The sequence below is a fragment of the Rhinopithecus bieti genome, unplaced genomic scaffold, assembly GCF_001698545.2.
Source record: "Rhinopithecus bieti isolate Rb0 unplaced genomic scaffold, ASM169854v2 scaffold_44159, whole genome shotgun sequence".
NCBI lineage: Eukaryota > Metazoa > Chordata > Mammalia > Primates > Cercopithecidae > Rhinopithecus > Rhinopithecus bieti.
Window position 1 is genome coordinate 1,651,865 of NW_016818573.1, and position 27,661 is coordinate 1,679,525.

Sequence of the window (27,661 nt, forward strand, 5' to 3'; positions counted from 1 at the left end):
CTAAACAGATGGGTGGTGTTGCCCACTCCACACAGGGCTTTGCTGGGCATGGCTGGGGCCCATGGCCAAAGCACAGCATGCCAGGCAAAGAAGGGAGGCAGGCAGCTGGGCAGGGTACTCTGGGCTGAATACAAAAGAGTCGGGGCAATGGCTTTTGAGCCAGGCCTCCACCATTGGTGTGGGAAGGAAGGAGGACATTTCGGAGGCAGGGAAGAGCCAGGCACTCATGAGTGGCCCAGGCTGGCGGAGGACTATGGGAAGGAGCCATACCTGGAGGCCCTGAATGCCTGGCTTAACCTATTCCAGAGCCAGGTGTGTGCTAGGGGACTGTAGAATGAAGATACAAACGACATGGAGTCCAGACCCACCGTGCTCAGGGAGCCCTTGAAGGCGCTGAACAGGGCTGAGGGTGGTGAGAGCTGGCTCTAAAGTGATTGCTTGGTTACTGAGTGCAGGATGTGGGGAGGGAGGCGAAGGACAGGAGGCAGGGAGACAAACTGCTGCAGTGGGAGAGGAGGAGATGAAAAGAGAGCAAATGGGAAGAATGTGGTCCGGCAAAAACAGGCTGGACTGGGCTGAGCGAGGCAGGAGTCTGGGAAAGGGTAGGTGTGCTTGGGTTGGCTTCAGACACACTGATGGGATAGCATGGGACCCCTGGGCACAGAGATGTCCTGGAGTAAGCTGAAATGCGGACCTGGGGGTGGCATCAGGGTGACAATGGGAATGGACAGGCTCTCTTCCAGGGACGTGGGGGTCAGGGAGAGAGAAAAGGCCGTGGAAGAGGGTTGAGAAGGCACTGTCATGGAATTAAGGGCCAGTGGAAAGCTGTGTTCAAGATGGCAGAAATCCGGAGAGGCTGGAACCAAGAAAGTCCTGTCAGGTTGAGTTTGGGGAGGGCTCAGGGAAGGGACGGCCTCTTTGAGAAAAGTGGTGGCCAGGGAGGGCTGCAGCAGTGGTGAGCAGGTGAGCTGATGTGACAGCTCTCGGCATTCAGAAGCCTTCGGGCTGCTATCAACCCCAGGACCTCACGGATGACACTATAGCGTGGGGTGGCAAAGTGATCCCAGATGGCACAGGTGCCGTGTGAGTGCCCTGTGATTACAAGGAGAAGGCGGGGTAAAAATGGCAATCAGGCCTTCCAGCCCAGAGTCTCAGAACTGAGGACGCCCTACAGCAGGAGGTGACGCTGAAGCTAGCTGGCCCTCCTCAATCAAGCTATCCAGCCATGTTCCACGTAGGGAAACGGAGAGCAGAGGGTCAGCCTTGGCCACCTAACAAAACCAGGGCCCAAGACCCCAGGCTGGGCCTCCAGTAATCAAGGGCCGGAACTGAGCTGACGAAGGCCTGCACCCTAGTTCCGGTGTGGGTGGAGGGGCCGGCCCTGATTTCGAAACTCGTCTTCCTCTCCTGACGCTGGCAGCCAAGTGCAGCCTCTGCAAAAGGGACTCGTGCGGCAGGCGAAGGCAGCCGTTCGCCGCGGGCAGTCCTCCGCCGGAACGGCTCTGCCGCTGCCTGGGCCTGCGCCCCTCTCTCCCCGAACTCCTATCTCTGACTTCAGGGCCCCGGGGGCCGCCTCCCCACATCGCTGGGCCTGCAGACACCGGCCAGGTGCCAGGGGAAGGTGCTTCCCGCTCAGCCGGCGAGCACTTAGTGGCGTCTCCTAGTTGCTCGTCGCCAGGACGGGTGCTCGATGATGCGAGGGGAGCCGGGGCGCCCCACTTCACCCGCACCCCCCGGCAGAGTCGGTGACCGCGGGACCTAGGGTAGGAAGACCGGGGCGAGCGAGGGATCCACGGGGGAAACGCAGGTATCACGGCTGTAGCAGGACCGCGGCCCGCCGCGCACGCGCGCGCAAGACCCAGGGGGACCAGTGCCCGCCCCACCCGGGCCCCGCCTTCCCCTTCCGGACCCGCCACCGGGGGTCTGCGCAGGGTTCGGGGCGCCTCCTTCAGGCCGCGGGAGGAGCTGTAACCAGGTCTCGCCCTCCAGGCCGCCCCAGCGGACCCGGGCTCGACCGAGGTCGAGGTGCAGACCTAAGGTCGGGCATCTCCTCGGGCGCGCGCGGTGGCTCCAGCTCGCGCTGGCCTGGCCGCGGTTGCCATGGTTGCGGGGGGACAGGGCGCGCGCGAAGCCCCGCCCCGGCCCGGCGGCAGCCCCGCCCCGCCCCGCCGCCCCGCTCCGCCCTCCTGCCGTCCGCCGCTGCTGCCGCCGCCGCCGGCCGCCCGCCCGCCGCGCCGGCGCCGCCGCCGCCGCCACCGCTACTGCTGCGGGGGCCGCGGGGGGCGCAGCTGGGGCGCGGCTCGGAGGGGAGGCTAGGGGCCGTGCCAGGCTCGAAGCCAAGGCGGGGCCGGGATGCGGCGCTGAGGCCCAGCATGGCCAGCCCGTGCCCCACCTTCCTGCTGCACCGGCTCGTCTGGGCGAACCGGCATCGCGAACTGGAGGCCGCACTGCACAGCCACCAGGTGAGGCCCCGCTGAGGCACCCGGCCCGTCCCCCGGGTCCCCCACCCAAGGCTGTGGCCTCCGTCCTGGAGGCCGCCCGCCCCTGCTCAGCTCCGCAGCGACATCCTGGGCCTTCCTCCCCTGCACAATCCCAAGCCCAGATCACCGGCCCCTCGCGCTGGAGCCTCTGGCCTCGTCTGCTCTGCGCTGGGCCTTGCCCTGCTCGCCCGAACTCGCTTCCGCATCCCCTCTAAGCCAGGCTGAGAACAAGAATCCTGGTCCTGGTCCCCAGGCTCTGACAAACTCCTGACATCCTACACCTTTGCCTGACCAGGCCCCGCCGCCAGACCCCCGGCTCTGCCCCTGCCCTCCCTCCTGCCCCCTCCTCTCCCCTGCCAGGCCACCCTCTGCCATCTCCCTGGTCAGTCTGCCGTCCTTGTTTCTCACAGCGATTCCCAACCCTGCTCGCCCTGGCAGCTTCCCTGCCTTGCCCTCTTCTCTCCTGCCCTTTGTGAGTGTCCCGTCTCCCCCAGCACGACATTGAACAGGAGGACCCCCGCGGGCGGACCCCGCTGGAGCTGGCCGTGTCTCTGGGAAACCTGGAGTCTGTGAGAGTGCTCCTTCGACACAATGCCAACGTGGGCAAAGAGAACCGCCAGGGCTGGGCAGGTACTGCAGAGGACAAGGGGGCTCCCCCTCAGGCTGGCAGGCGGGGGGCAGTGAGCAGTCAGGCCTGGGGTCATCCGGAGGGCTCCCCTCAGCAGCCTGGTGCCCGCAGTCCTGCAGGAGGCAGTCAGCACTGGAGACCCTGAGATGGTGCAGCTGGTGCTCCAGTATCGGGACTACCAGAGGGCTACACAGAGGCTGGCAGGCATTCCGGAACTGCTCAACAAACTTCGCCAGGTACAGCAGGGCACAATTATGGAGGTAGGGTACCATGGCAGGGCATCACCTGGTTACTGTGCCAGGCCTGGCCTTGGAAAGGCACCCAGTTTGTGCAGTGTGCCTCCTGCCACCAGCGAGGAGGCCTATCTTGACCCTAGCTCAGGGTCACATAGGAAAGACAGCCAGCCAGGCTCATGTGGGAGACACTGGGCCCTTTGGAAAAGAAGCCTTGCCAGCTTTGGGCCTCCTGAAGAACGCACATTATCTGGAGCAGGGACTTCAGATTGACTCTGTGGATTATGGCCTGAGCCCCTGGAATACCTGCTACTATGCACCCTTCTGGAAGCACGCCGAGGGGGCTGGCTGGCAGAGCATACTACCTCATACCCGCTACCCGAGGAGCAGGCTCAGAGGGAGCCACTGTGCCCCATTTACAGAGTAGGACTCTGAGACCCAGTGGAAGCAAAGGCTCCCCAGTGCCCTGCACAGGCTCATGGCCAGGTTGGGGCTGGCCCTCCACCTCCAGGTGCTTACAGCCTCATTGCTCGAAGACCACTGTAGGGCCCCACTTGGCCCACCCTCTCTTGGGCAGAGTGATTGGGCATAGCGGAGCCATAGCAGTGCATCAAGACTTGATGAAGGGCCAAGTGTTGTGGCTCACGCCTGTAATCCCAGCACTTTGGGAGGCCAAAGTGCGAGGATCACTTGAGCCCAGGAGTTCAAGACCAGCCTGGGCAACGTGGCGAAACCCCGTCTCTACAAAAAATACAAAAATTAGCTGGGAGTGGTGGCACACACCTGTGGTCCCAGCTACTCAGGAGTTTGAGGTGGGAGAATCACCTGAGCCCAGGGAGGCAGAGGTTGCAGTGAGCTGAAATTGCACTACTGCACTCCAGCCTGGGTGACAGAGCAAGTCTCAAAAAAAAAAAAAAAGACTTGAAGGGCTGGGCTGGCTGTGGACAAGGGGCTCCTGGGCCTGCTGGAGACAGCAGCAGGCAGGACCCTGACGAGCAGCTCTGGTTTCTCTTAGGCCCCCGATTTCTACGTGGAGATGAAGTGGGAGTTCACCAGCTGGGGTGAGTGGGGACCTCTGGGCTCCCAGGGATTTGGGGTGGGGCCTTTGGGAAGACTCCCAGTGACCCCTGCACACCCTGCAGTGCCCCTTGTGTCCAAGATGTGCCCGAGCGATGTGTACCGCGTGTGGAAGCGGGGTGAGAGCCTGCGAGTAGACACCAGTCTCCTGGGCTTCGAGCACATGACCTGGCAGCGGGGCCGGAGGAGCTTCATCTTCAAGGGCCAGGGTGAGCTCTGCACACACTGCAGCATCTTGGCCCTCAGGTTCTCCCGCGGCTTGGGAGGGCGGTGCTGCCCTTTCTCTCCACTTTCCAGATGTGGAAGCTGAGGTTGGGGAAGGAGGGGGATCCAGGGGCCAAGGCTGACCCACTTGGCAGCAGGCAGCTGAGAGTACGATTGCCCTCTCTGCGCTGCTGGCGCCCAGCTCTGATTTGCACCCACTCTGTCCACCCCCGCCGGCCGGCAGAGGCAGGAGCCCTGGTGATGGAGGTGGACCATGACCGGCAGGTGGTGCACGCGGAGACGCTGGGGCTCGCTCTGCAGGAGCCCGAAGCACTGCTGGCCGCCATGCGGCCCAGCGAGGAGCATGTGGCCAGCCGCCTCACCTCTCCTATCGTCTCCACCCACCTGGACACTCGTAATGTGGCCTTTGAGAGGTCGGTCGGGGCCTGGCACACCGTGGGTGGGATGGGGACAGACAGCAAGAGCCACCCTTAATGAGGGCAGGGCGATCTTTGAAGATCCTGGTTCAGGCCTCTGGGCTCACTCACTAGGGGCTGCTCAGGGGCAGGCGGGTTGCTGCAGCCCGTGTCTCACTCAGACTGCCGGGGTGGTAGGGCTCCTGTGGCCACCTTTGTAGGGAGAGGTCAGGTCAAGATGTCCCCAGTTTCTTGACTTCTGACCTCATGTGCTTTCCTATTAAGACAAAGATTTAGGCTGTGGTTCACGGCAGCTGTTTGCACCAATGTTGGCTTGTCATTGGTGTGGCTATGTTGGGGGCAGAATCCTTTGTGGGTAGCCTAGGAACCTGACCCTTCCAGCAAGAGCTTCTCTGACAACATATGCCCCCTCTTGCCTTAACAGTCAATGGAAACATTAAAAAAAAAAAAAAAAAAAGCTTTATTGAGACATAAACTCATATACCATATACATTACCCATTTAAAGCATACAGTTCAATGACTTTTAGTATATTTATTCACAGATTTGTACATCACCACAGTGAATTCTAGAACATTTTTATCACCTCACAAAGAAACCCCCCACCCTTGAGCTAACTCTTCGCCAAACTCCTCATCCCCTCTCCCAGTCCTGAGCAACCACTAATGTACTTTCTGTTTCTGTAGAATTCTCTATTCTGAGTTCTCATATGAATGGAATTTTATAGTATGTTGCCTTTTGTGTCTAGCTTCTTTCACTTAGTGTAATATATTCAAGGTTCATCCAAGTTGTAGCATGTAACTACTTCATTGCTTTTTGTGATCATTGTATGAATATACCATATCTTGTTTATTGATTAGCCCATCAATAGACATTTGGGTTATTTGCATTATTTGGCGATTATGAATAATGCTACTCTAAGTATTCATGTGCAAGTTTTTGTGTAGACGTATGTTTTAATTTCTTTTTCATATGTTTTCATTTCTCTTGGGTATATACCTAAGAGTAGAATTGCCAGGTTATTGATAACTCATTAACTGAGAAACTATCAGACTGTTTACCAAAGAAGCTGTACTGGTTTACATTCCTACCAGCAGTGTGTGAGGGTTCCAGTTTCTCCACATCCTCATCAGCACTTATTATTATTCACTCATTTGTTTTTGGAATCCAGCCAGCCTAGTGGGTGAGAAGTGATAGCTCACTGTGATTTTGATTTTCCTTTCCTTGATCACTAATGATGTTGAGCATCTTTTCATGTGCTTGTGTTTATTGGTCAGTTGTATATCTTCTTTGCAGAAATGTCTCTTCAGATCCTTTACCCATTTTTTATTTAATTTAATTAACTTATTTTGAAATGGGGTCTGGCCTTTCACCCAGGATGGAGTGCAGTGACATGATCATGGCTCATTGCAACCTCGACCTCCCAGGCTCAAGTGATCTAAGTAGCTGGAACTACAGGTTCATGCCGCCGTGCCCAGCTAATTTTTAAATTATTTGTAATTATTTTATTATATCATTTAATTATTTTGTTTAGTTATTTGTAGAGACAGGGTCTACAGACTGATCTTGAACTCTTAGGCTCAAGCGATCTGCCTACCTTGCCTTCCCAAAGTGCTGGGATTACAGGCATGAGCCACCACACCTGTCCCTTTACCCATTTTAAAAATTGGGTTGTTTTTTTGTTATTGAGTTGTAAGAGTTTTATAATTTTAGCTGTTACACTTAGGTCTTTGAGCCATTTTAAGTTGATGTTTGTGTATAGTGGAAGGTTCTCTTGCATGTGACTATCCAGTTGTCCTAGCCCCCTTTATTGAAAAGACTATGCTTTTCCCACTGAATGGTCTTGTCACCCTTGTTGAAAGTCAGTTGACCATAGATAAATGGGTTACTTTCTGGCTCCCAAGTTAGTTCCATTGGTCTACATGTCTGTCTTTATGCCAGTATTACACTGTCTTAATCACTGTTGCTTTGCAGTAAGTTTTGAAATTGGAAAGTGTGTCTTCCTACGTTGTTTTGCTTTTTCAGGGTTATGTCAGTATTTTGGGACCCTTGCATTTTATATGAATTCTATTTTCTTTTTTCTCACAACCCAGTGTAGGCAGAATATATGAATTCTAGATTCAGCTTGTCAATTTCTACAGTCAGATGGGCTTCTGATAGGGATTGCACTGAATCTATAAAGCAGTTTGGGGAATAGTACCATGTAAACAATGTTAAGTCTTCTAATCCATGAACATGGGATGTTTTTCCATTTATTTGGATCTTCTTTAATTTATTTCAACATTATTTTACAGTTTTCAGAGTGTAAGCTTTGCACTTCTTTTGTTACATTTATTCCCAAGTGTTTTATTCTTTTATTCTTTTTTTTTTTTTGAGATGGAGTCTCACTCTGTTGCCCAGGCTGGAGTGCAATGGCATGATCTCGGCTCACTGCAACCTCCACCTCTTGAGTTCAAGTGATTCTCCTGCCTCAGTCTCCCAAGTAGCTGGGATTACAGGTGCCCACCACCACGCCTGGCTAATTTTACATTTTAGTAGAGACAGGGTTTCCCCATGTCGGACCAGGGTGATCTTGAACTCCTGACCTCAGGTGATCTGCCTGCCTCAGCCTCCCAAAGTGCTGGGATTACAGGTGTGAGCCACCGCACCCGGCCACGAAGTGTTTTATTCTTTTTGATACAATTATGAATCAAATATTNCCCAGGCTGGAGTGCAATGGCATGATCTCGGCTCACTGCAACCTCCACCTCTTGAGTTCAAGTGATTCTCCTGCCTCAGTCTCCCAAGTAGCTGGGATTACAGGTGCCCACCACCACGCCTGGCTAATTTTTACATTTTTAGTAGAGACAGGGTTTCCCCATGTCGGACCAGGGTGATCTTGAACTCCTGACCTCAGGTGATCTGCCTGCCTCAGCCTCCCAAAGTGCTGGGATTACAGGTGTGAGCCACCGCACCCGGCCACGAAGTGTTTTATTCTTTTGATACAATTATGAATCAAATATTTTTCTTGGCCGGGCATGGTGGCTCACGCCTGTAATCCCAGCACTTTGGGAGGCCAAGGTGGGTGGATCACGAGCTCAGGAGATCAAGACCATCCTGGGTAACATGGTGAAACCCTGTCTCTACTAAAAATACAAAAAATTAGCCAGGCATGGTGGTGGGTACCTGTAGTCCCAGCTACTCAGGAGGCTGAGGCAGGAGAATAGCATGAACCTGGGAGGCGGAGCTTGCAGTGAGCTGAGATTGCACCACTGCACTCCAACCTGGGTTACAGAGCAAGACTCTGTCTCAAAAAAAAAAAAAGAAAAAGGTGGTTAGAGCAGGCTGGGCATAGTGGCTCATGCCTGTAATCCCAGAACTTTAGGAGGTTGAGGCGGCCAGATCACTTGAGGTCAGGAGTTTGAGACCAGGCTGGCTAACATGGTGAAACACCATCTCTACTAAAAATACAAAAACAAAAAAAAATTAGCCAGGCGTGGTGGTGAGCACCTGTAGTCCCAGCTGTTTGGGAGACTGAGGCACAAGAATTGCTTAAACCCGGGAGGCAGGAGGCAGGGGTTGCAGTGACCCCAGATTGCACCACTGCACTCCAGCCTGGGTGACAGAGCAAGACTCCATCTAAATCAATCAATCAATCAATCAATCAATAAGAAAAGAAAAGTGGTTAGAGCAGACATCTTTTATTCTTGTCTTGTTCCTGATCTTAGGGGAAAAGCATTCAGTCTTACCATTAAGTATGATATTAGTTGTGAGTTTTTGATAGATACCCTTCATCAGGTTAAGGTAATTGCCTTCCATTCCTCGTTTTTAGAGTATTTTTTTCATGAAAGGCTGTTGGATTTTGTGAAATGCTTTTTCTGTGTTTATTGATATGACCTGTGATTTTTAAAAAAATTCTATTGATACATTACATCAATTGACCTATGAATATTGAACCAACCTTGCATTCCTGTGATAAGTTCCACTTGGTTGTAGTGTATAATTCTTTTCATATGTTGCTAGATTTGGTTGGCTCGTATTTTGTTGAGGATTTTGTGTATGAATTCACAAGCAATATTGGTCTGTAGTTTTCTTGTTATATATGTCTGCTTTTGGTATCTGGGTGATGCCTCATAAACTGAAGTGGGAAATGTCACGTCTTTGTCTATTTTTTCAAATAGTTTGTGAATAATTGGTATTAATTCGTCTTCAAAAGATTGGTAGGATTCAGTGGTGAAGCCATTTGGGCCTGAGTGTGTGTGTGTGTGTGTGTGTGTGTATAGTTTTTTGTTGTTGTGTTTACCAGTCAGTCTCTTGACTTGTTATTTGTCTATTCAGATTATCTATTTATTCTCAAATTAGTTTTGGTGGCTTGTGCCTCACTAGGAATTTGTCCATTTCATCTAAATTATAAAATTTGTTGGTGTACAGCTATTCATTATATCCTTTTATAATGCTTTTTATTTCTCTTGCTCCTCTCTTTCATTTCTGATTCTGGTATGTAATTTTAGTCTTTTTTTTTTTTTGAGACAGAGTCTTGCTCTGTCACCTAGGCTGAAGTGCAGTGGCATGATAAGAGCTTACTACAGCCTTGAACTCCTGGGCTTAGGTGATCCTTCAGCCTCAGCTTCCCAAGTAGCTGGGACTACAGGCATGCACCACCAAGCCCAGCTAATTTTCTTTTTTTGTAGAGATGTGGTCTCACTATGTCATCCAGGCTGCTTTTGAACTCCTGGCCTCAAACAATCCTCCTGCCTTGGCCTCTGAAAGCACTGGGATTACAGGTGTGAACCACCACCCCCAGCCAAGTCTTCTCTCTCTTTTTTTCCCCACCGTGGTCAACCTAGCTAAAGGTTTGTCAATTTTGTTGATGTTTTCAAAGAGCCAGCTTTTGGTTTCATTAATTTTCTCTATTTTTTTTTATTCTCTATTTCGTTAACCTTTACTGTAATATTTATTATTTATTTCTGCTCTTTCTGGTTTAGTTTGCTCTTTTTCCATTGTCTTAACATGGAAGGTTAGGTTAAGGTTATTGATTTGAGATCTTCTTTCTTAATATAGGCATTCACACATATTATATTACATTTACACTTCTAGGCATGTCTGTCTTTTCTTTTTTTGACATGGGGTCTCACTCCATCGCCCAGGCTGGAGTGCAGTGTCGTGATCTCAGCTCACTGCAACCTCTGCCTCCCAGGCTCAAGTGATCCTCCCACCTCAGCCTCCTGAGTAGCTGGGAACACAGGCACCAGCTAATTTTTTCTGTTTTTAGTAGAGACGGGGTTTCACCATGTTGCACAGGCTGGTCTCAAACTCCTGTGCTCAAGCAATCTGCTGCCTCAGCCTCCCAAAGTGCTGGGATTACAGGCGTGAGCTAGTGGGCCTGGCCTTTACCTGTGTCTCATAAGTTTTGATATGTTGTGTCTTTATTCCTGTTTATCTCAGAGTATTATTTATTCCTGTTTATCTCAGAGTATTTTCTGATTTCTGTTTTGATTTATTATTTGAGACATTGGCTATTTGGGAGTGTGTTGTTTACTTTCCACATATTTGTGAGTTTCCAAAGTTTTTTTCCTGCTATTGATTTCTAATTTCATTCCATTGTGGTTGGAAAACATACCTTGTATGACTTCTGTCCTTTCAATTTTATTGAGGTTTTCTTTCTTTCTTTTCTTTTTTTTTTTTGAGACGGAGTCTCACTCTGTCACCCAGGCTGGAGTGCAGTGGCACTATCTCTGCTTACTGCAAGCTCCACCTCCTGGGTTCATGCTATTCTCCTGCCTCAGCCTCCCAAGCAGCTGGGACTACAGGCACCTGCCACCATGCCCGGCTAATTTTTTGTATTTTTTAGTAGAGACAGGGTTTCATCATGTTTGCCAGGATGGTCTCGATCTCCTGACCTCATGATCCACCCACCTCAGCCTCCCAAACTGCTGGGATTACAGGCATGAGCCACCGTGCCCAGCCTTATTGAGGTTTTCTTTTTTTTTTTTTTGAGACGGAGTTTCGCTGTGTCTCCCATACTGGAGTGCAGTGGCGCGATCTTGGCTCACTGCAAGCTCCACCTTCCGGGTTCACGCCATTCTCCTGCCTCAGCCTCCCGAGTAGCTGGGACTACAGTCGCCCGCCACCACGCCCAGCTAATTTTTTGTATTTTTAGTAGAGACAGGGTTTCACTGTGTGAGCCGGGATGGTCTCGATCTCCTGACCTCGTGATCTACCCACCTCAGCCTCCCAAAGTGCTGGGATTACAGGCGTGAGCCACCACGCCTGGCCTCTGAGGTTTTCTTAATATGGTCTTGAAGAGTGTTCCGTGTGCACGGAAGAAGCGTGTGTGTGGCTGTTATTGGGTAGAGTGTCCTGACCTGTTTATAAAGTCTAGCTGTAGTATTGTTCTTATCTTCTGGTTCTTTGTTGATCTTCTAATTGTTCTATCCATTATTGAAAGTGGAGTACTGGAGTCTCCAAGTGACATACTTTTATTTTAGCTTTTTATTATGGAAAATTTTAAGCATATATGAAAGAAGAGATAATGTACTTACTCATCATCCAGCTTCAACATTTATCAACATCTTGCCAATCTTACTGAATCTGTCCTTCCTTACCTTTTTTAAAAATTTTTCCTAGAGTATGTCAAAGCTCATCCCAGATGTCCTAATGTTTCTAGTAAATGCTTCTGCACAATTCTAAAAGATAAGAATGTTTTTAAACCCAGCCCCGACACTATCATACCTCACAAGATTCATGCTAATTCCTCAGTTTCTTCTAGTCCCAAGCCCATGCTCAAGTGTCCCCCGCTGTCCAGGCACCCTCTTCAGGGGTCCTCCATGTTTCACAGTGAGAAGGGACCCTCAGAGTTGGGCACCCCAGGCAGGCTGATTGGAGGGGGCTTTGGAAAGGAAGGCTTTGGCCAGGGTGTGAGGGTGCAGGTCCTCACCAGCTCCTGTTTGGTCTGTTTCAGGAACAAATGTGGTATCTGGGGCTGGCGGTCTGAGAAGATGGAAACTGTTAGCGGCTACGAGGCCAAGGCAGGAGAGGCTAGTGGTGGGGGGCTGGGGGTAGGAGATGAGGTCCAGGAACTCAGCTCCTCTCCACATCCATCCCAGAGTAGCCCTTGGGCTCTGGAAACCCTGAGCATTTGTGGGAATTCAGCGGGCCTGAGTGCCCATCCCCTGCGGAGTACATAGGGCTCACCCACATCACGGGCCCCTACCCAGGGTACCGAGATGAAATGAGGAGCGTGTTCCTCTTGACCCTGGGGCTGCATCTCCTCGTTGGTGACTTCCCAGGGTTCAGACCCTGCCACCTCCTCTATTTTGGGGAGCAAGATCTCTTCTGTCTCTGGGACAGGAGGACTTGGGTTCTGCACTGGTGAGGCTGAGTGTGGGGAGCAGGCTCTGAGCCCCCAGCTCCCCGTGTCCCCTGCTCCCCAGGTGTACAGTGCCACCAACGTGGAGCTGGTGACACGCACACGCACGGAGCACCTCTCTGATCAGGACAAGTCGAGGAGCAAAGGTAAACCCAGGTGCGCCTGCCTGCTGCCCAGTCACACCGTGTGGTGGGGCCACCCTGGCCTGGGGTCAGGGGCCAGAGTTTCCCGGGATGAGCTGGGAGGCCTCCCCATTCCCGTCTGGGCCCTCTTCCCCCAGACAGGAGGCTCCCAGGGTGGAGGGGGGTGGGGACAGTGCGGGCATAGTGGCCCCCTCACCGGCTCCCACCCCTTCTCCGTAGGGGGGAAGACTCCGTTCCAGTCCTTCCTGGGGATGGCCCAGCAGCACTCCTCCCACACCGGGGTGAGCCAGGGCTGGGCTGAGACAGGGCCGGCGGGGGCTGAGCCTGGGCGGGAGGGCGCCCTTCATCGCCCTGATCACTGAGTCTGCCCTGGAACCCACGCAGGCCCCTGTGCAGCAGGCAGCTAGCCCCACCAACCCCACAGCCATCTCTCCTGAGGAGTACTTCGACCCCAACTTCAGCCTGGAGTCACGGAACATTGGCCGCCCCATCGAAATGTCCAGCAAAGTACAGAGGTGAGGTCTGAGAGCGGCCTGGGAACTTGCTTCGGGACGGGGGCTCTTGCAGACCCCTCTCTGGGCCTGTTGTAGTGAGGGGCCCACTCCCTCAGCTGGCTTCTCTCTGGGCTCCACTCCTGGAGGCAGGAGTCATGTCTTATCCATGGTCCTCAGCCCTTAGAAAGGGCTTGGCACAGAGGACCAGTAGCTTGTCTTTGATGGATGGTGCCACCCATGTATGGTTTTTTTATTTAATTTCATGAGTACTTGCCGGGGCCAGCGTGGCACGGTGGGAAGGGCCCCCAGCGACATGGCCTGGGAGTGGAGCGTCCACCTTGGTGGAACAGAACAGTTAACGCTTTTGCCCCGTGAGGAGCCCTGAGCAGGTGTAGGTGGTAACAGCAGGCACAGTGCCTGCACAAGCCTAGCACTCTCACCACCATCTCAGGAGGATTCTTTTAGCCACCACACAGTTGCTGGGATTCAAACCCTGATAGTCTTGTCCTGGGGTGTGCTGGACATAAAAGTTTGGCAACACGTGAGGCCAGCTCTGGGCTGAGGGGGAGAACGGGGCGATGGGCCAGGCCCAGAGAGAAGCCCACAGCCTGGCACCTGGCCTCCTTGTCCAGAGCAGATGAGCTGGTGCGAAATCCTCAGGAGCCCCAGCCTGGGCCCAGGGAGGAGGGCAGCTTGGGCCACATGGCCAGGACACCAGCTCCCAGGGGAGGCGGGCAGCGGCATCTGAGCAGAGCAGGGCACCCCAGGCCAGGCAGAAGGTGGGTAAAGGCAGCTGCCCACAAACCAGAGGGCAGTCCTCAGTGGAAGGGCCACCAGCGGTGCCTTACCCATGTCCTGTGGTCGGCTGGGCAGGTTCAAGGCCACACTGTGGCTGAGCGAAGAGCACCCGCTCTCCCTGGGCGACCAGGTGACACCCATCATTGACCTAATGGCCATCAGCAATGCTCACTTTGCCAAGCTGCGCGACTTCATCACCCTGCGCCTTCCACCTGGCTTCCCCGTCAAGATTGGTGAGAGGCTGGGCCCAGGCAGCGGGAGGATCTCAGGCATGGCACCCTCCCCTCAGCGCAGTCCCTGGAAGGCTGCAGGGGCCGGAGGCGCAGGTGGCTCTCCGCCAGGGCTCAGGTGTGGCTGTCTCCTCATAGAGATTCCCCTTTTCCACGTGCTCAACGCCCGCATCACCTTCAGCAACCTGTGTGGCTGTGACGAACCCCTGAGCTCCGTGTGGGTGCCGGCCCCCAGCTCTGCTGTCGCCGCGTCAGGTACCCCCACGGGAGGAAGAGGTGGCCTGCACAGCTCTCTGGTCACCAAGCCCCGCGGGTTGAGCGTGGCCCCTCTGCCGCCTGCCTAGGGAACCCTTTCCCGTGCGAGGTGGACCCCACTGTGTTTGAGGTGCCCGAGGGGTACAGTGTGCTGGGCACGGAGCGCAGCGAGCCCCTCAGAGATGAGGACGATGACCTCCTGCAGTTCGCCATCCAGCAGAGCCTGCTTGAAGCGGGCACCGAGGCGGAGCAGGTGGGACTTGCGCAGGGGGTGGGCTCTGGCCTCTGCAGCCACAGGGCAGAAGTGACAGCTGTGGGCTCTGGTGATTGCAGGTGACCGTCTGGGAAGCCCTGACCAACACCCGGCCTGGTGCCCGCCCTCCTCCCCAAGCCACAGTTTACGAGGAACAGCTTCAGCTGGAGCGGTGAGCCCCTCATGCAGCTGGCTGGGTCCCTGTCCCCCGAGCCCTGGCTTGGCGGGAAGGAGGATAGCAGGAAGGTGCTAGGACCCCAGGCCCTCTGCAAGGCCACCGTCCGTCAGCAGCACTATCTGCCACCAAAGGTGGTGTGAGGGGTGGGGAAGCAGGACCCTGCCCTGTCTCCTCTGTCTGCCACCCTGTCTTTGCCCTTGTCCTCCAAAGTCGGTCCCCAGCCCCTCAGCTTCTGCCCCAGCCTTGGCGCTCACTCTCCTGCTCTTCCCTCCCCTGCCCTGCCTGGAAGGGCCCTCCAGGAAAGCCTGCGGCTGTCCACAGAGCCCAGGGGCCCAGGATCCCCTCCCAGGACACCCCCAGCCCCCAGCCCACCCAGCTTTGAAGAGCAACTTCGCCTGGCCCTGGAGTTGTCTTCACGGGAGCAGGAGGAGCGGGAGCGGCGCGGGCAGCAGGAGGAGGAGGACTTACAGCGGATCCTGCGGCTGTCACTCACCGAGCACTGAGCCACAGCCCCGGGAGGGATGGCCAGGCCACTCCCTGCCTGCTTTTGTAATTTATTTATTTATAAACTCTGCTGCTGGGCTTGGGGCCTGGAGCCCCAGGGATGGGCGGGCAGGGGAGACAGATGGAAATAAAGAGACTGTCGCAGCAGGGCTGCTCTGCTCACTGGGCTGGAGTGGTGGGGACCCTGAAGGTGGGGCGCTGTGGAGAGACACTGTGGGTGGCAGCCTCAGACCTGGGCTTGAATCCTGGCCATGGTCCCCTTAGCCTATCTGAGCCTCAGTTTCTTCAGTTGTAAAATGAGGAGACCACCCCCCACTCTCTGCCCCTCAGGGCTGAACGGAGCTGGCGAGAGTCACATGTCCTTACCAAGCAGGCGTCCTATGACAGATCCCCTGTGCCCTGTCCTACCTGCTGGGGACCCAGTTCGTCCTGCCACCCAGCCTGGTCTTCTGGAAACCGGCCCACGTGCCTGTTGGGGAGGGAAAGGCAGGGTCCCCAGGCCCCATTCACCTCCAGCTGGGAAGAGCCCCCACACCAGCCCCTGCAGCCAACCCCAGGCCAGGGCCGTGACTGCCACTTGTTGTCTACCGGTGGGTTTGCGAAAGCCACTTCCCCCGCATAGCTGGAAGTCCTGCCCTGCTTACCTCGGAGGTGGACCTGAGAGCCCCTCTTGAGCTTCTGGGTTATTTGTAAACCCCAGGCCATTTTCCCCGGAAGCCTGTCTCCCAGTGGTTCCTGTGGGAGTGGGAACTAGCAGGCCGACCAGCAGGGAGAGATGTTTGGGGTGGGGGCCCTTGGCCGAGGGCGCGCCGTGCCTGATCCTCTCTAGACCTGTCCCCCACCCCCCCGCCTCCACTCTGCCTCCCTAGGACCCGCCCCTGCAGGGCACAGGACGCTGGAGGCCCAGAACAGCTCAGGTGCTCCCGCTGGGCCGGGCCGGGCGCTTCCTGGGAGGGGGACCAAACTCCTGGCCTCCAGCTTCTGCCCTCAGGGTCTCGGGGCTCCGCACCTGCGCCCGTCCCCGGCCTCGCCCCTGACCTGTGCCTAGGGGCTGGGCGGGCCAAACCGCGGAGACCGGAGGGACGGGGCCAGCCGCCCTGAGAAGCTCCGCGGGTCCGGCTTGGCGAGTGTCTGTCCCTTTAAGGGCCGCCCCCGAGGAGGTGCCAGGCCCGGGTGGCGCCGTCTCTCCTTCCTGGTCCTGCAGGGCCAGGACTGTCCGCGGGGTTGAGGGAGGGGGCCGTGCCCGGTGCCAGCCCAGGTGTCCCCGGCCTGGCCCCATGGCCCTGGTCACAGTGAGCCGTTCGCCCCCGGGCAGCGGCGCCTCCACGCCCGTGGGGCCCCGGGTGAGTGTGGCCCGGCCGTGGTGCCGCCCACGCAGTTGCTGCCCGGACTCGGGAGCGCGTCCTGCCAGCCAGTGGGCTCCTCTCGAACGGGGGCATGAGGAGGGGGCCGCGGGGCTCGGGCTGGAGGGCGCTGGGAGCCTCGAGGGTCTCTGGTACTGGCGCCCGGACACAATCCAGAGCCCTGCGTGCCTCCCAGGCTGCGGAGGCCCCGATCTGAGCGCTCCGCCGGCCACCCTCGGCGCCCACCCAGCCGACCTGGCCTTGGGCCGGGGCTCCACGGGGCCTCCCGGTGGGGCGTGGACTGGGGTGGGAAGACGATTGGCATTTGGCGCCTTTTCTGGCCTCCCCCCACCCCAGAATTCCTGAGAGAGGGGAGAGGACAGCCCTCCCCGCCCTCACCCTCCCCTGGGGCTGATCTCTCGGCAGGACCGGGCGGTCCAGCGAAGGAGTCGACTCCAGCGAAGGTGAGCGTCGCCTCCCCCACGCAGATACTTCCGTCTGCCCCGGGCCTGGCCACGGCCGTCCTGGACTCTGGGTGCAGGGACAGAAAGCTCCCCGGAGGACGCACAGCCGAAGCCCACTGCCAAATTTGTGGGGCAGCGTTTCCGGTGGGGCTGGCTGGTGGGCTCGCGGTAGGGCGGCCTTTGCCTTCACCCTCCCCCTGGTCAGCTGGGGCTCCCTCACCCACTGCCCTGGGCTTTGGCTCAGGTGGTGGCCACGGGCTGAACGGCAGGAGGGCATGACGGGCCTGAGGACTCCTGGGTCCCCGACCAAGTTCCCAGCAGCCCCTGAGTTAAACAGGTGGGAGGGGAAAGGGAGCAGCCCCGTCCCCTGGCAGGTGAGTAAGAGTAGAGGGGCTGAGAGCTTGGAAGCCCCCAAGACTGGTTCTCAGCGTGGTGGCAGCATTGCCAAGGGGCCAAGGGGTTAGAAATGCAGATGCTCAGGCCTCCACTCCAGACCTATCGCCCGCGTGGGAGCCCATGAATCCGTGCAGATAAGGGCTGCAGGTGAATGTGAGGCATGCGAGACTTTGAGAGCCTCTATCCTAAGGGGGATGAGGGGCCATGACAGTTGCCCACTGCCCTGCCAGGCAGAGCTTTGCGGTGCTCCGAGGGGCTGTCCTGGGGCTGCAGGATGGAGGGGATAATGATGATGCAGCAGAGGCCAGTCCTGAGCCAGCAGAGGAGCCCCCGAATGAGGAGGAGCCCAGCGGGGACCAGACAGACTTCGGGCAAGGATCCCAGAGTCCCCAGAAACAGGAGGAGCAGAGGCGGCACCTGCACCTCATGGTGCAGCTGTTGAGGCCGCAGGATGACATCCGCCTGGTGAGGGCCCATCTGGAGCTCCGGGGGGCGGGGTGAAGAGACACGCCTGAGGGCAGAATGGAGCCCTGTGTGTGTGTGCTTGGGGAGCAATGGTGTGAGGGCAGGGAGCAGCCTGGGAAGTGTTGGGTTTACCCGTACCCCAGTGACCCTGCTGTTTCAGGCAGAGATGTCTTGACAGCGTAAGGTCATGGCTGTAGGTCTCTGGAAGGGAAAGAACAGGGGAGGTTTGTCCTGTGGGAGCCAATAGGGCCAAATTAGGTCCAAGAGGTGGGAATTCCAGAGGTATGTTTCTCCTCAACTAGTAGAAGACTTTCCTGATGACATGAGCTGTCCCTAAACGGACCAGTGCACAAGGCAGGCGTGCTGGAGGGACTGGGGCAGAGGGGAGGAGGATTCCAGCCCCATGGAGGAAGGGAGTCCAGGTGGAGCCGGAGCACTGGTGCTCAAATGCTTGTGGAGACAGCTCGCCATCCTCCACAAGACATGGCAAACAAAATGCAGTGAATCTTCTGTAAAACTGAATTTACGACAGAAATATCCCCTATTGTGAGATTCTGTCCTTAGTATTTCTTTGGTGATAAACATTTCTCAAATGAAATGATAGCAATGGCAAGTGACAGGGTTTAAAAAACAAAAACCAAAACCAAAAACCTCCTTCTTGCTGGGCACGGTGGCTCATGCCTGTAATCCCAGCACTTTGGGAGGCTGAGAAGGGAGGACTGCCTGAGCCCAGGAGTTCAAGACCAGCCCAAGAAACATAGGGCGACCTCATCTCAATAAAAAACTTAAAAATGAGGCCGGGCGCGGTGGCTCAAGCCTGTAATCCCAGCACTTTGGGAGGCCGAGACGGGCGGATCACGAGGTCAAGGAGATCGAGACCATCCTGGCTAACATGGTGAAACCCCGTCTCTACTAAAAAATACAAAAAACTAGCCGGGCGAGGTGGCGGGCGCCTGTAGTCCCAGCTACTCGGGAGGCTGAGGCAGGAGAATGGCGTAAACCCGGGAGGCGGAGCTTGCAGTGAGCTGAGATCCGGCCACTGCACTCCAGCCTGGGCGACAGAGCGAGACTCCGTCTCAAAAAAAAAAAAAAAAAAAAAAAAAAAAAAAAAACTTAAAAATGAGCCAGGCATGGTGGCATAGGCCTGAGGTCCCAGCAACTTGGGAAGCTGAGGCGAGAGGATCACGTGAGCCTGGAGTTTGGGGCTGCAGTGAGCTGTGCTGGTGCCACTGTACTCCAGCCTGGGCAACAGAGTGAGACCCTGTCTCAAAACAAAACAAAAACAACCTCCTTCCTCAGCAGAAACTAAAAATGTGCTACCTGTGTCAGTACCATTCCCCACTTTTTTCCACACAGTCCCTCTTTACCCACTGATTTTACATCTGGGAAGAAGGGGGATGGGAGAGGAAGGAGCAGTGTCAGTGCTGTTCTGGGCCTGGGGTGTCTAGGTGGGGAGCAGGGTCCTTGGGGCCACTGTGACCCTGGGCTCCTCATCTCTCCCAGGCAGCCCAGCTGGAGGCAGCCCGGCCTCCCCGGCTCCGCTACCTGCTGGTAGTTTCTACACAAGAAGGAGAAGGTCTGAGCCAGGATGAGACAGTCCTCCTGGGTGTGGATTTCCCTGACAGCAGGTTCGAGCAGGGAGAGGAAAGGAGGGGCAAAGAGGTGAGGGACAGGGGGGACAATGGCTTTCCCTCTGTCCCCTGCCAGCTCCCCCAGCTGCACCCTGGGCCTGGTCTTGCCCCTCTGGAGTGACACCCAGGTGTACTTAGATGGAGACGGGTAAGCAGTGGCAACTGGAGGTCGGGGGGCAAGAGGGTGGAATAACTGAGTGTGACAGATGTGACGGGGGACTGCTCCCAGCTCCACGTCAGATTCACTGTGATCCTGAGCAAGGCACCTGACTCCTGGGCCTTGGCTGTATCCAGCAAAAGGACAGGTTCTCTGTCGCAGAGCCTGGAGTCTGGCCTCACCTGCACCTGGTCTCCCGCAGGGGCTTCAGCGTGACGTCTGGTGGGCAGAGCCGGATCTTCAAGCCCATCTCCATCCAGACCATGTGGTAAGGACAGAGGCTGCCTGGACTCAGGCCAGCCTCTCCTTCGAAGGAGGCTGCAGGGCCTGGGGAAGGGCAGCAAGGGAACAGTGTGACCCAGCCTCTCCTCCTGTCTTAGGGCCACACTCCAGGTATTGCACCAAGCATGTGAGGCAGCTCTAGGCAGCGGCCTTGTACCAGGTGGCAGTGCCCTCGCCTGGGCCAGCCACTACCAGGAGAGACTGAACTCCGACCAGAGCTGCCTCAATGAGTGGACAGCTATGGCCGACTTGGAGTCTCTGCGGCCTCCCAGTGCCGAGCCTGGCCGGTCAGTGTGGGGAGGCGAGGGCCTGGGTGGACGGGGAAGGAAGGAGAAGGCAGTGGGAGGCATGGTGGAGAGGGGAAGGGGCCCCTTGACTGAAGGGCTTTGCTCCCAGGCCCTTAGAACAGGAGCAGATGGAGCAGGCGATCCGTGATGAGCTGTGGAAAGTGTTGGATGCCAGTGACCTGGAAAGCGTCACTTCCAAGGAGGTAGGCAGGGGGCCCGGGGACCGAGTCCCCTCCAGCAGGGGCTGTGAGCTTGCCTTTCCTGGGAGCCCTCCCCACCTTGCCTGTCTCCAGTCCTGAGCCATTCCTGGATGCCTTGGCCTTGGCCCTAATGCATCTAGATGGGACACGATGCTGTCCTCAGAGGCCCCAGAGGGAAGGTGGCGGGTCAGACACTAGGAGAGCCCCAGCCTCTCTTGCCCTGGGCTCTGCCTGCAGATCCGCCAGGCCCTGGAGCTGCGCTTAGGGCTCCCCCTCCAGCAGTACCGTGACTTCATCGACAACCAGATGCTGCTGCTGGTGGCACAGCGGGACCGAGCCTCCCGCATCTTCCCCCACCTCTACCTGGTAGGCTGCAGCCGGGCCTGGGCCTTGCGGACCGCTGGCAGCTGCGAGGGTGGGGGCCAGGAGCAGAGGCTGGAGGAAAGGGGGAATGTGCTGTTCCCTGTCTCCCAGGGCTCAGAGTGGAACGCAGCAAACCTGGAGGAGCTGCAGAGGAACAGGTAGGGCTATGAGCCCCTCGGGCCACCCACCCCATCTTCCGTTCTTCTGGCCTCCCCGCATTGGGTGGCAGCCAGCTTCAAAAACCCCTGGACCACCTTCAGCAGCTGCCAGCTCTGCTTCTAACTCTGTTCTGGGGCTGTTGCCCTGGTGTGGACTCCCAGGTGGGGACAGGAGACCCGCTGGCCAGCCCCCACCCACTCTCCTCCCCTCCCCGCACTGTGAAACAAGGACAGAAACAGAGGGCCTCAGCCAGGCCAAGACGAGAAGCAGCAGAGCCTACTGCTGTAACTGCCTTGGACAAGCAGAAAAAGGTTCCTCTTGCGTGTGCCTGTGGTCCCAGCTACTCGGGAGGCTGCGGCAGGAGGATTGCTTGAGCCCTGGAGATTGAGGCCGCAGTGAGCCATGATCATGCCACTGCACTCCAGCCTGGGCAACAGAGAGAGACCCTGTCTCTAAAAAATAAGAAAAAAGAAAGAAAGAAAAAGCCTCTTTTCCACCTTGCCCTGTCTCAGGGAAGAAAGAACTGCCCTTCTCCCCATAGGGACCTGGCTGCCTGCTCTGACAGGTACCTGTCATCTGCCCACCAGGGGCTTCTGGGAGACCTGCCGTAGCCCCTGTCACCCCCTGCTGCAGACCCATCCACTCTCAGCTTAGGTCAAAAGCTGTTGTCTAACTCATTTCCGAGAATAACGGAAGGGCTGGAGTTGCAGTTGAGCCAGCTGTCTGAACCAGATGAGGAAACAAGCCCAGCAGGGTAAAATGATTGGTCCAAGGTTGCAGCCATCTGACAGCTGGGTCACTTCTCCTCCCGCTATAACTGCTGCCTCCATGTGACTTGAAACTTAAGAGCTAAAGAGAGGCCCAGGGGCTGCCAGGTCTGATGGCCAATGGGCCTGGTGCCTCTGCCCATGTCAGCCTGGCCTTGGGCTTCTGGGACAGGGTCACCCACATCTTGAACATGGCCCGGGAGATTGACAACTTCTACCCTGAGCGCTTCACCTACCACAATGTGCGCCTCTGGGATGAGGAGTCGGCCCAGTTGCTGCCGCACTGGAAGGAGACCCACCGCTTCATTGAGGCTGCAAGGTCGGTCTCCAGGCTTTGCTGCCTGCCCCACTGTGGCTTCAAGTGGCCCCCAGTGCCCTCCTCCTGCCCACTCTGCCATCAGCTGTGCCATTCCTTCTAGCCCTCAGCATCCTTCCTCCTTCTCCTCTACTCTCGGTTGGTTGTGAGCCCTTTACTGGCCCTCCCCTGCAGGAGGTGGGGTCCTTCATGGTGAGGGGAGGGTGCTGAACCTGGCCCGCTTCCACAGAGCACAGGGCACCCGTGTGCTAGTCCACTGCAAGATGGGCGTCAGCCGCTCGGCGGCCACAGTGCTGGCCTATGCCATGAAGCAGTATGAATGCAGCCTGGAGCAGGCCCTGCACCATGTGCAGGAGCTCCGGCCCATTGCCCGCCCCAACCCTGGCTTCCTGCGCCAGCTGCAGATCTACCAGGGCATCCTGACTGCCAGGTATGGGATGGGAGTGAGTGGCAGGGGGTATGTAGGTGGGTTTGCTGGGGGTGGCTGCTGGGTCACTCAGAGCTGACTCAGGGCCACCTCCTCACAGCCGCCAGAGCCATGTCTGGGAGCAGAAAGTGGGTGGGGTCTCGCCAGAGGAGCGCCCAGCCCCTGAAGTCTCTACACCATTCCCACCTCTTCCGCCAGAGCCTGGGGGTGGTGGGGAGGAGAATGTTGTGGGCACGGAGGAGAGCCAGGCAGCCCCAAAACAAGAACCTAGGCCACGGCCACGTATCAACCTCCGAGGGGTCATGAGGTCCATCAGTCTTCTGGAACCCTCCTTGGAGCTGGAGAGCACCTCAGAGGCCAGTGACATGCCAGAGGTGAGGCTAGGGCTGGGGGAGCTCAGCTTGCAGGGGTGGGGGCCATAAGGAGGGAGATGGGGAAAGACCAGGATGGGCGTTTGACTGTAGACCTGAGCAGGGCGTACCCCGGCTAAGTCTGGCCCACCCATGCAGGGTGTCCTGGTAGGACCCAGGGGGCCTGGTCCCAGCCTCCTTCACAGTCAGTCCAGTACCTCTTAGTACCCAGTGTCTCCAGCCTGTCCCACGAGTACCCCTGAAGACGGGCACCAGCCACGTCCTGGGCCCGAGAACAGCTGAGACCCAGTGAGGGCACGTGGGGGCGCTGTAGGCACAGGCTGGAGAGGGGTCACGGGGGCAGGGCAGAAGCAGCACCTGTGTCTAGGGCTCCTGGGTGAGCCAGCCCCGGCCGGGGTCGCCAGCAGGTTCCAGCCAGACCACAGGACTAACTGTCGAAGGGGCAGAGCTGCCTCCCCAGGCCATGCCGGCCCTGGGAGCGATCTCTAACCCCATGGTGGGGAGGCTAAGTTAATCTCTGAAGCCCCTCCTGGGTCTGAGGAGCAGGACCTCAAAGAATGGGGTGGGGAGGAGTCTGCACGCTCACACCGCCCAAGTCCTGCCTAAGTGAGCACCCTCAACGCTAAGTGCTGCAGGCACAAGCCTAAAACTGGGAGCCAGGCCCTGTATGGGACTCAAGGTCAAATGGCTGACTTGGAGGAAGGAGTGTCCACTGAGGGCAGGAACATTTGGAAGAGGTTTCCTGAAGGAGGTGTGGATGGGGAAGGATAGGGAGGTGTGGCGGGTTGATGGGCGGGTGTGGGCGTTGCGAAAGGCAGGAGGTCCTCATCCAGCACTGGACACACGCATCCACCCAGCTCAGGTCAGGGGCTAGTGCTGGCACGGGTTTCACCTGCCGGCGGCCGGTGCAAAGGCAGAGGAAGGATAGGAGGGGCGGAGGGCAGGGAGGCCTGGGTCTCCAGGGAGCTGAGGAGGGCTTCTGGGGGCCAGAAGGAAGCTACAAGCAGGTAGGGTTCAAGCAGCAGGCAGCAGGGCTGGGGTGTTTTCCTCCCTCCTGGGGAAGCATGGCTATGGACAGCTTGGCTTTTGGTGTGTGTGCCACACATATTCTGGCCCTCGCCTCCTCCCAGCTCTGTGCTTGGCACCCCTGCCCCAGATCTTCCCAGCTCTGCTTGGATGCCCCATGGCTTCCATATCCTCACACCTGTCCAGGTTTTCTCTTCCCATGAGTCTTCACATGAAGAGCCTCCACAGCCGTTCCCACAGCTCGCAAGGACCGAGGGAAGCCAGCAGGTGGGCAAGGGGCCTCAGCCTGCCCTGCAGTCCTGCCAATCAGTGGTTGCCCTCCAGGGCAGTACCCTGGTGGCCAACCAGACCCGGGCCTTCCAGGAGCAGGAGCAGGGGCAAGGGCAGGGAGAGCCCTGCATTTCCTCTACGCCCAGGTTCCGGAAGGTGGTGAGGCAGGCCAGTGTGGATGACAGCGGAGAGGAGGGTGAGGCCTGAGCCCTCACACATGCCCACGTTCCCCTAGACACTAGAGGATCCACAACTCCTTGGAGAAACACCTTCACGTCTGTCGCTGCACACATTCCTCTCAGCTCCGCCCCACACCCCTGTCACTACAGCCTCACCTCCTACAGCCTTAAGTCCCAGACCCATGTCCACCTGTCCAAGGGCTCAAGACTTTCTGACTGGGATGTGGTAGAGGGATTGAAGGTGCCTTTGGGGGCAACAGCACCCTAGTTTCGTTCTCAACTCTTGCCCTAAACACTCACCTGTGTCACAGAATAAAAACAGAGTTTCCAGTACAAAAAGGCTCATGCGTCTCACCCCTCCCCTCCCTGCACCTCCTGTCCTCTCCCAGTTCATTCGTGGAACCAGTCAGGCCAGGCAACCAGGGGCCCCCAAAGGCAGGCAGGATCCTCAGGCCCCAGCTGTGGGAGGCTGGAAGGGCTGGCAGATCGCTTCCCTTGTCCACCTCAAACGGTCCAGGTCTTTGCTGCTGTCCTCAGACCTCCTGTGACACCACCCAGATTGCAGGGCGCCAGGCCAGAGAGAGTCTTCTGTTTGTCCTTTTTGGCCCCTGGCTAGTCAGTTTTTCATAGCCTTATAGTACCTGACTTTGTATTGAGAAATAAAACACATTTTCATATTCGGTTATTTTCAATGTGACAATGAAGCTGTCTGTGTTGCAGTCCCCTCCTCCCAGCAGTCTCCTCACAATTCCCAGGTGGCTTGTGACAGACCTATTTGGGGGAGTGCCGCGTTTGGGCGTGGTGCGGGAGGAAGATTGGGTAAGAGAAGAGAGAAGGTCAGTGCTATCTCCCCATCTCCTGGGGCAGGGCCTGGTACATGTGACCTGCTCACACCCGCTCAGGCAGGTCGGGCAAGGGAACAAGTCCTCACCGGGCAGCAGGCATGTGGCTCCACTGTGAGAGCTGGAAGGGGTTACTCATGAGGAAGTGCCTACCTGGACAAGACCAAGCCTGTTTCAAAAGCAAAGACTCCTTTGGACACTTGATGCCAGTTCTATGGCATATTTTGGGTCCCAAGAATCATCTTCCGCCTGCTACAATGCAAAAGGGCCTGATTTTCCAAGCCACCCTATTGCTGCCTGGGAAGAAGGACCTTTGGTGGCCCTTTCCCTCCTGCCCAGGGGTTCCTTCTGCTCAACTTTAGTGTCCAAGAAGAGTTAGTCGTTCCATCTGTTTTTTTCCTTTTTTGAGACAGAGTCTTGTTCTGTTGCCCCGGCTGGAGTGCAGTGGGGCGATGCCTCAGTGCAGCCTTGAATTCCCAGGCTCAAGCGACCCTCTCACTTCAGCCTCCCGAGTAGCTAGGACCACAGGCACGTGCCACCATACCTAGCTAACTGGCTGTATCTTTGTCACTTCTTTTGTGCTTTTTTTGTTTGTTTTTTGAGACAGGGTCTTGCTCTGTCACCCAGAATACAGTGCAGTGATATGATCTTGGTTTTCTACAGCCTCAACCTCCCGGGCTCAAGCGATCCTCCTGCATCAGCCCTGAGTCGCTGGGCTACATAAGCACGGGGTACCTGGAGGGCCTCAAAAGGCGGCTGGTAACAAGTCAGTGCCTGAGTAGACGTGAAGGACTGGAGAACAGAGTAGGAGCGAGATTTACTTTTCATTTTATATCCTTCTTCATTATTTTTTCCCCTTTAGCAATTTGTGTGGGCTTTGTGTATACATAGGGTTCCTTTTTTTTTTTTGGAGACAGAGTCTTGCTCTGTCTTCTAAGCTGGAGTGCAACGGCACAATCTTGGCTCATTGCGACCTCTGTCTCCCAGGTTCAAGCAATTCTCCTGCCTCAGGCTCCCAAAGAGCTGGGATTATAAGCGCGCGCCATGATGCCCAGCTAATTTTTGTATTTTTAGTAGAGACAGCGTTTTGCCATATTGGCCAGGCTGGTCTCGAACTCCTGACCTTGTGATCCAACCTCCTTAGTTAGCCTCCCCGAAGTACTGGAATTACAGGCGTAAGCCACTGCACCCAACCCATAGGATTCTTAATTTTTGTAGGTTTTGTTTTGTTTTGTAGAGATGGGGTTTCACCATATTGCCCAGGCTGGTCTTGAACTCCTGGGCTCAAGCAATCCGCCTGCCTCAGCCTCCCAAAGTGCTGGGATTACAGGCGTGAGCCACCGCACTCGGCGCCCTCTTGCCTGTATTTTTGATGCAGTTTCCCCTCCAGTCTTCATTTCCCTGATTGCTGACTTCTGACTTCTTAGAATCCTCCTGGATTCTAGTGGATCCCACAGCTAGTGAGCCCCACAGCTCTGAGTTCCTGATCAGACCTGCCTTCTGAGATGCACAGGCTGCAGGAGGGCAGGGCCCGGCCTTGGCTTCCCCCAACACTCTCACCACCAGCCACCCATCTGTAGCCCTAGGCTAGGAATACTGAAAGGGCAGCCTGGGTAGGACTCCTAGTTGGCCACAGAATGGGGGGTAGCCCCCAGTGTTTGCTCAGCAGAATGGATCGGGAACAAGAACTAGCTTCCCTGTACCCCACATCTTGTGGCCCTTAGGCATACCACCCAGATAGGTGCCAAGGATTCCTCTTCTGGAAGGGAGGTAGAGGCTAATTCTGGCAATGTCTAGATAGCATGTATTGTTAAAATGTATCAAAGTGTAGCCAGGCATGGTGGCCCTCTAGTCCCAGCTACTCAGGAGGCTGAGGTGGGATGTCTTGAGCCTGGGAAGCAGAGGTTGCAGTGAGCCGAGATCACCCCACTGTACTCCAACCTAGGTGACAGAGCGAGACTCCGTCTCAGGAAAAAAAAAAAAAGCACCCCTGTATATACTTTTTTTTTTTTTGAGACTGAGTCTCACTCTGTTGCCTGGGCTGGAGTGCAGTGGCGCGATCTTGGCTCACTGTAACCTCCGTCTCCCAGGTTCAAGCAATTCTCCTGCCTCAGCCTCCTAAGTAACTGGGATTACAGGCGCCCTCCACCACATCCAGCTAATTTTTTGTATTTTTAGTAGAGACAGGGTTTCACTGTGTTGGGCAGGTTGGTCTCGAACTCCTGACCTCGTGATTCACCTGCCTCAGCTTGTGCTGGGATTACAGGCGTGAGCCACCGCGCCCGGCCTGTATATACTTTTTCATGCATACATGACCACTAAATCTGTAGAATAAACTTCTAGAATTCTTGAAGCAAAGGCTTTCTTTCCAAGAAAGTGCACCAATTTATAGTGAATGGCAATGCCTGTGTCCTTAACGGACTACCCAGCCTACACATCAATGTCATCATCTTGC

General features: G+C 56.3%; 2 protein-coding genes across 8 annotated transcripts; both read left to right on the forward strand.

Annotated features, from left to right (window-relative positions):
* Positions 1-926: 926 nt before the first annotated feature.
* On the forward strand, positions 927-15,408 carry ANKRD13D (ankyrin repeat domain 13D). 2 transcript variants are annotated; one of them, XM_017857119.1, is made up of 15 exons: positions 935-2,462; positions 2,975-3,110; positions 3,220-3,344; positions 4,357-4,402; positions 4,484-4,627; positions 4,867-5,056; positions 11,999-12,065; positions 12,471-12,552; positions 12,769-12,830; positions 12,934-13,064; positions 13,917-14,074; positions 14,210-14,326; positions 14,416-14,579; positions 14,660-14,751; positions 15,047-15,408. In XM_017857119.1, exons 1-15 carry the CDS (start codon positions 2,373-2,375, stop codon positions 15,258-15,260), a joined length of 1,818 nt encoding a protein of 605 aa, XP_017712608.1. In that variant the 5' UTR covers positions 935-2,372; the 3' UTR covers positions 15,261-15,408. The 2 variants fall into 2 exon arrangements, with proteins under 2 accessions (XP_017712607.1, XP_017712608.1); XM_017857118.1 differs by having other exon boundaries at positions 927-2,462; positions 4,357-4,627.
* A 763-nt stretch (positions 15,409-16,171) lies between these two features.
* On the forward strand, positions 16,172-25,049 carry SSH3 (slingshot protein phosphatase 3). 6 transcript variants are annotated; one of them, XM_017857115.1, is made up of 15 exons: positions 16,172-16,604; positions 17,031-17,068; positions 17,695-17,929; positions 19,433-19,557; positions 19,637-19,708; positions 19,920-19,985; positions 20,098-20,286; positions 20,396-20,489; positions 20,724-20,852; positions 20,961-21,007; positions 21,924-22,094; positions 22,321-22,521; positions 22,619-22,892; positions 24,102-24,182; positions 24,279-25,049. In XM_017857115.1, the coding sequence occupies exons 1-15, from the start codon at positions 16,539-16,541 to the stop codon at positions 24,390-24,392; spliced, it is 1,902 nt and encodes a 633-aa protein (XP_017712604.1). In that variant the 5' UTR covers positions 16,172-16,538; the 3' UTR covers positions 24,393-25,049. The 6 variants fall into 6 exon arrangements, with proteins under 6 accessions (XP_017712604.1, XP_017712601.1, XP_017712602.1 ...); XM_017857112.1 differs by having other exon boundaries at positions 24,102-25,049; XM_017857113.1 differs by having other exon boundaries at positions 21,948-22,094; positions 24,102-25,049.
* Positions 25,050-27,661: the final 2,612 nt, after the last annotated feature.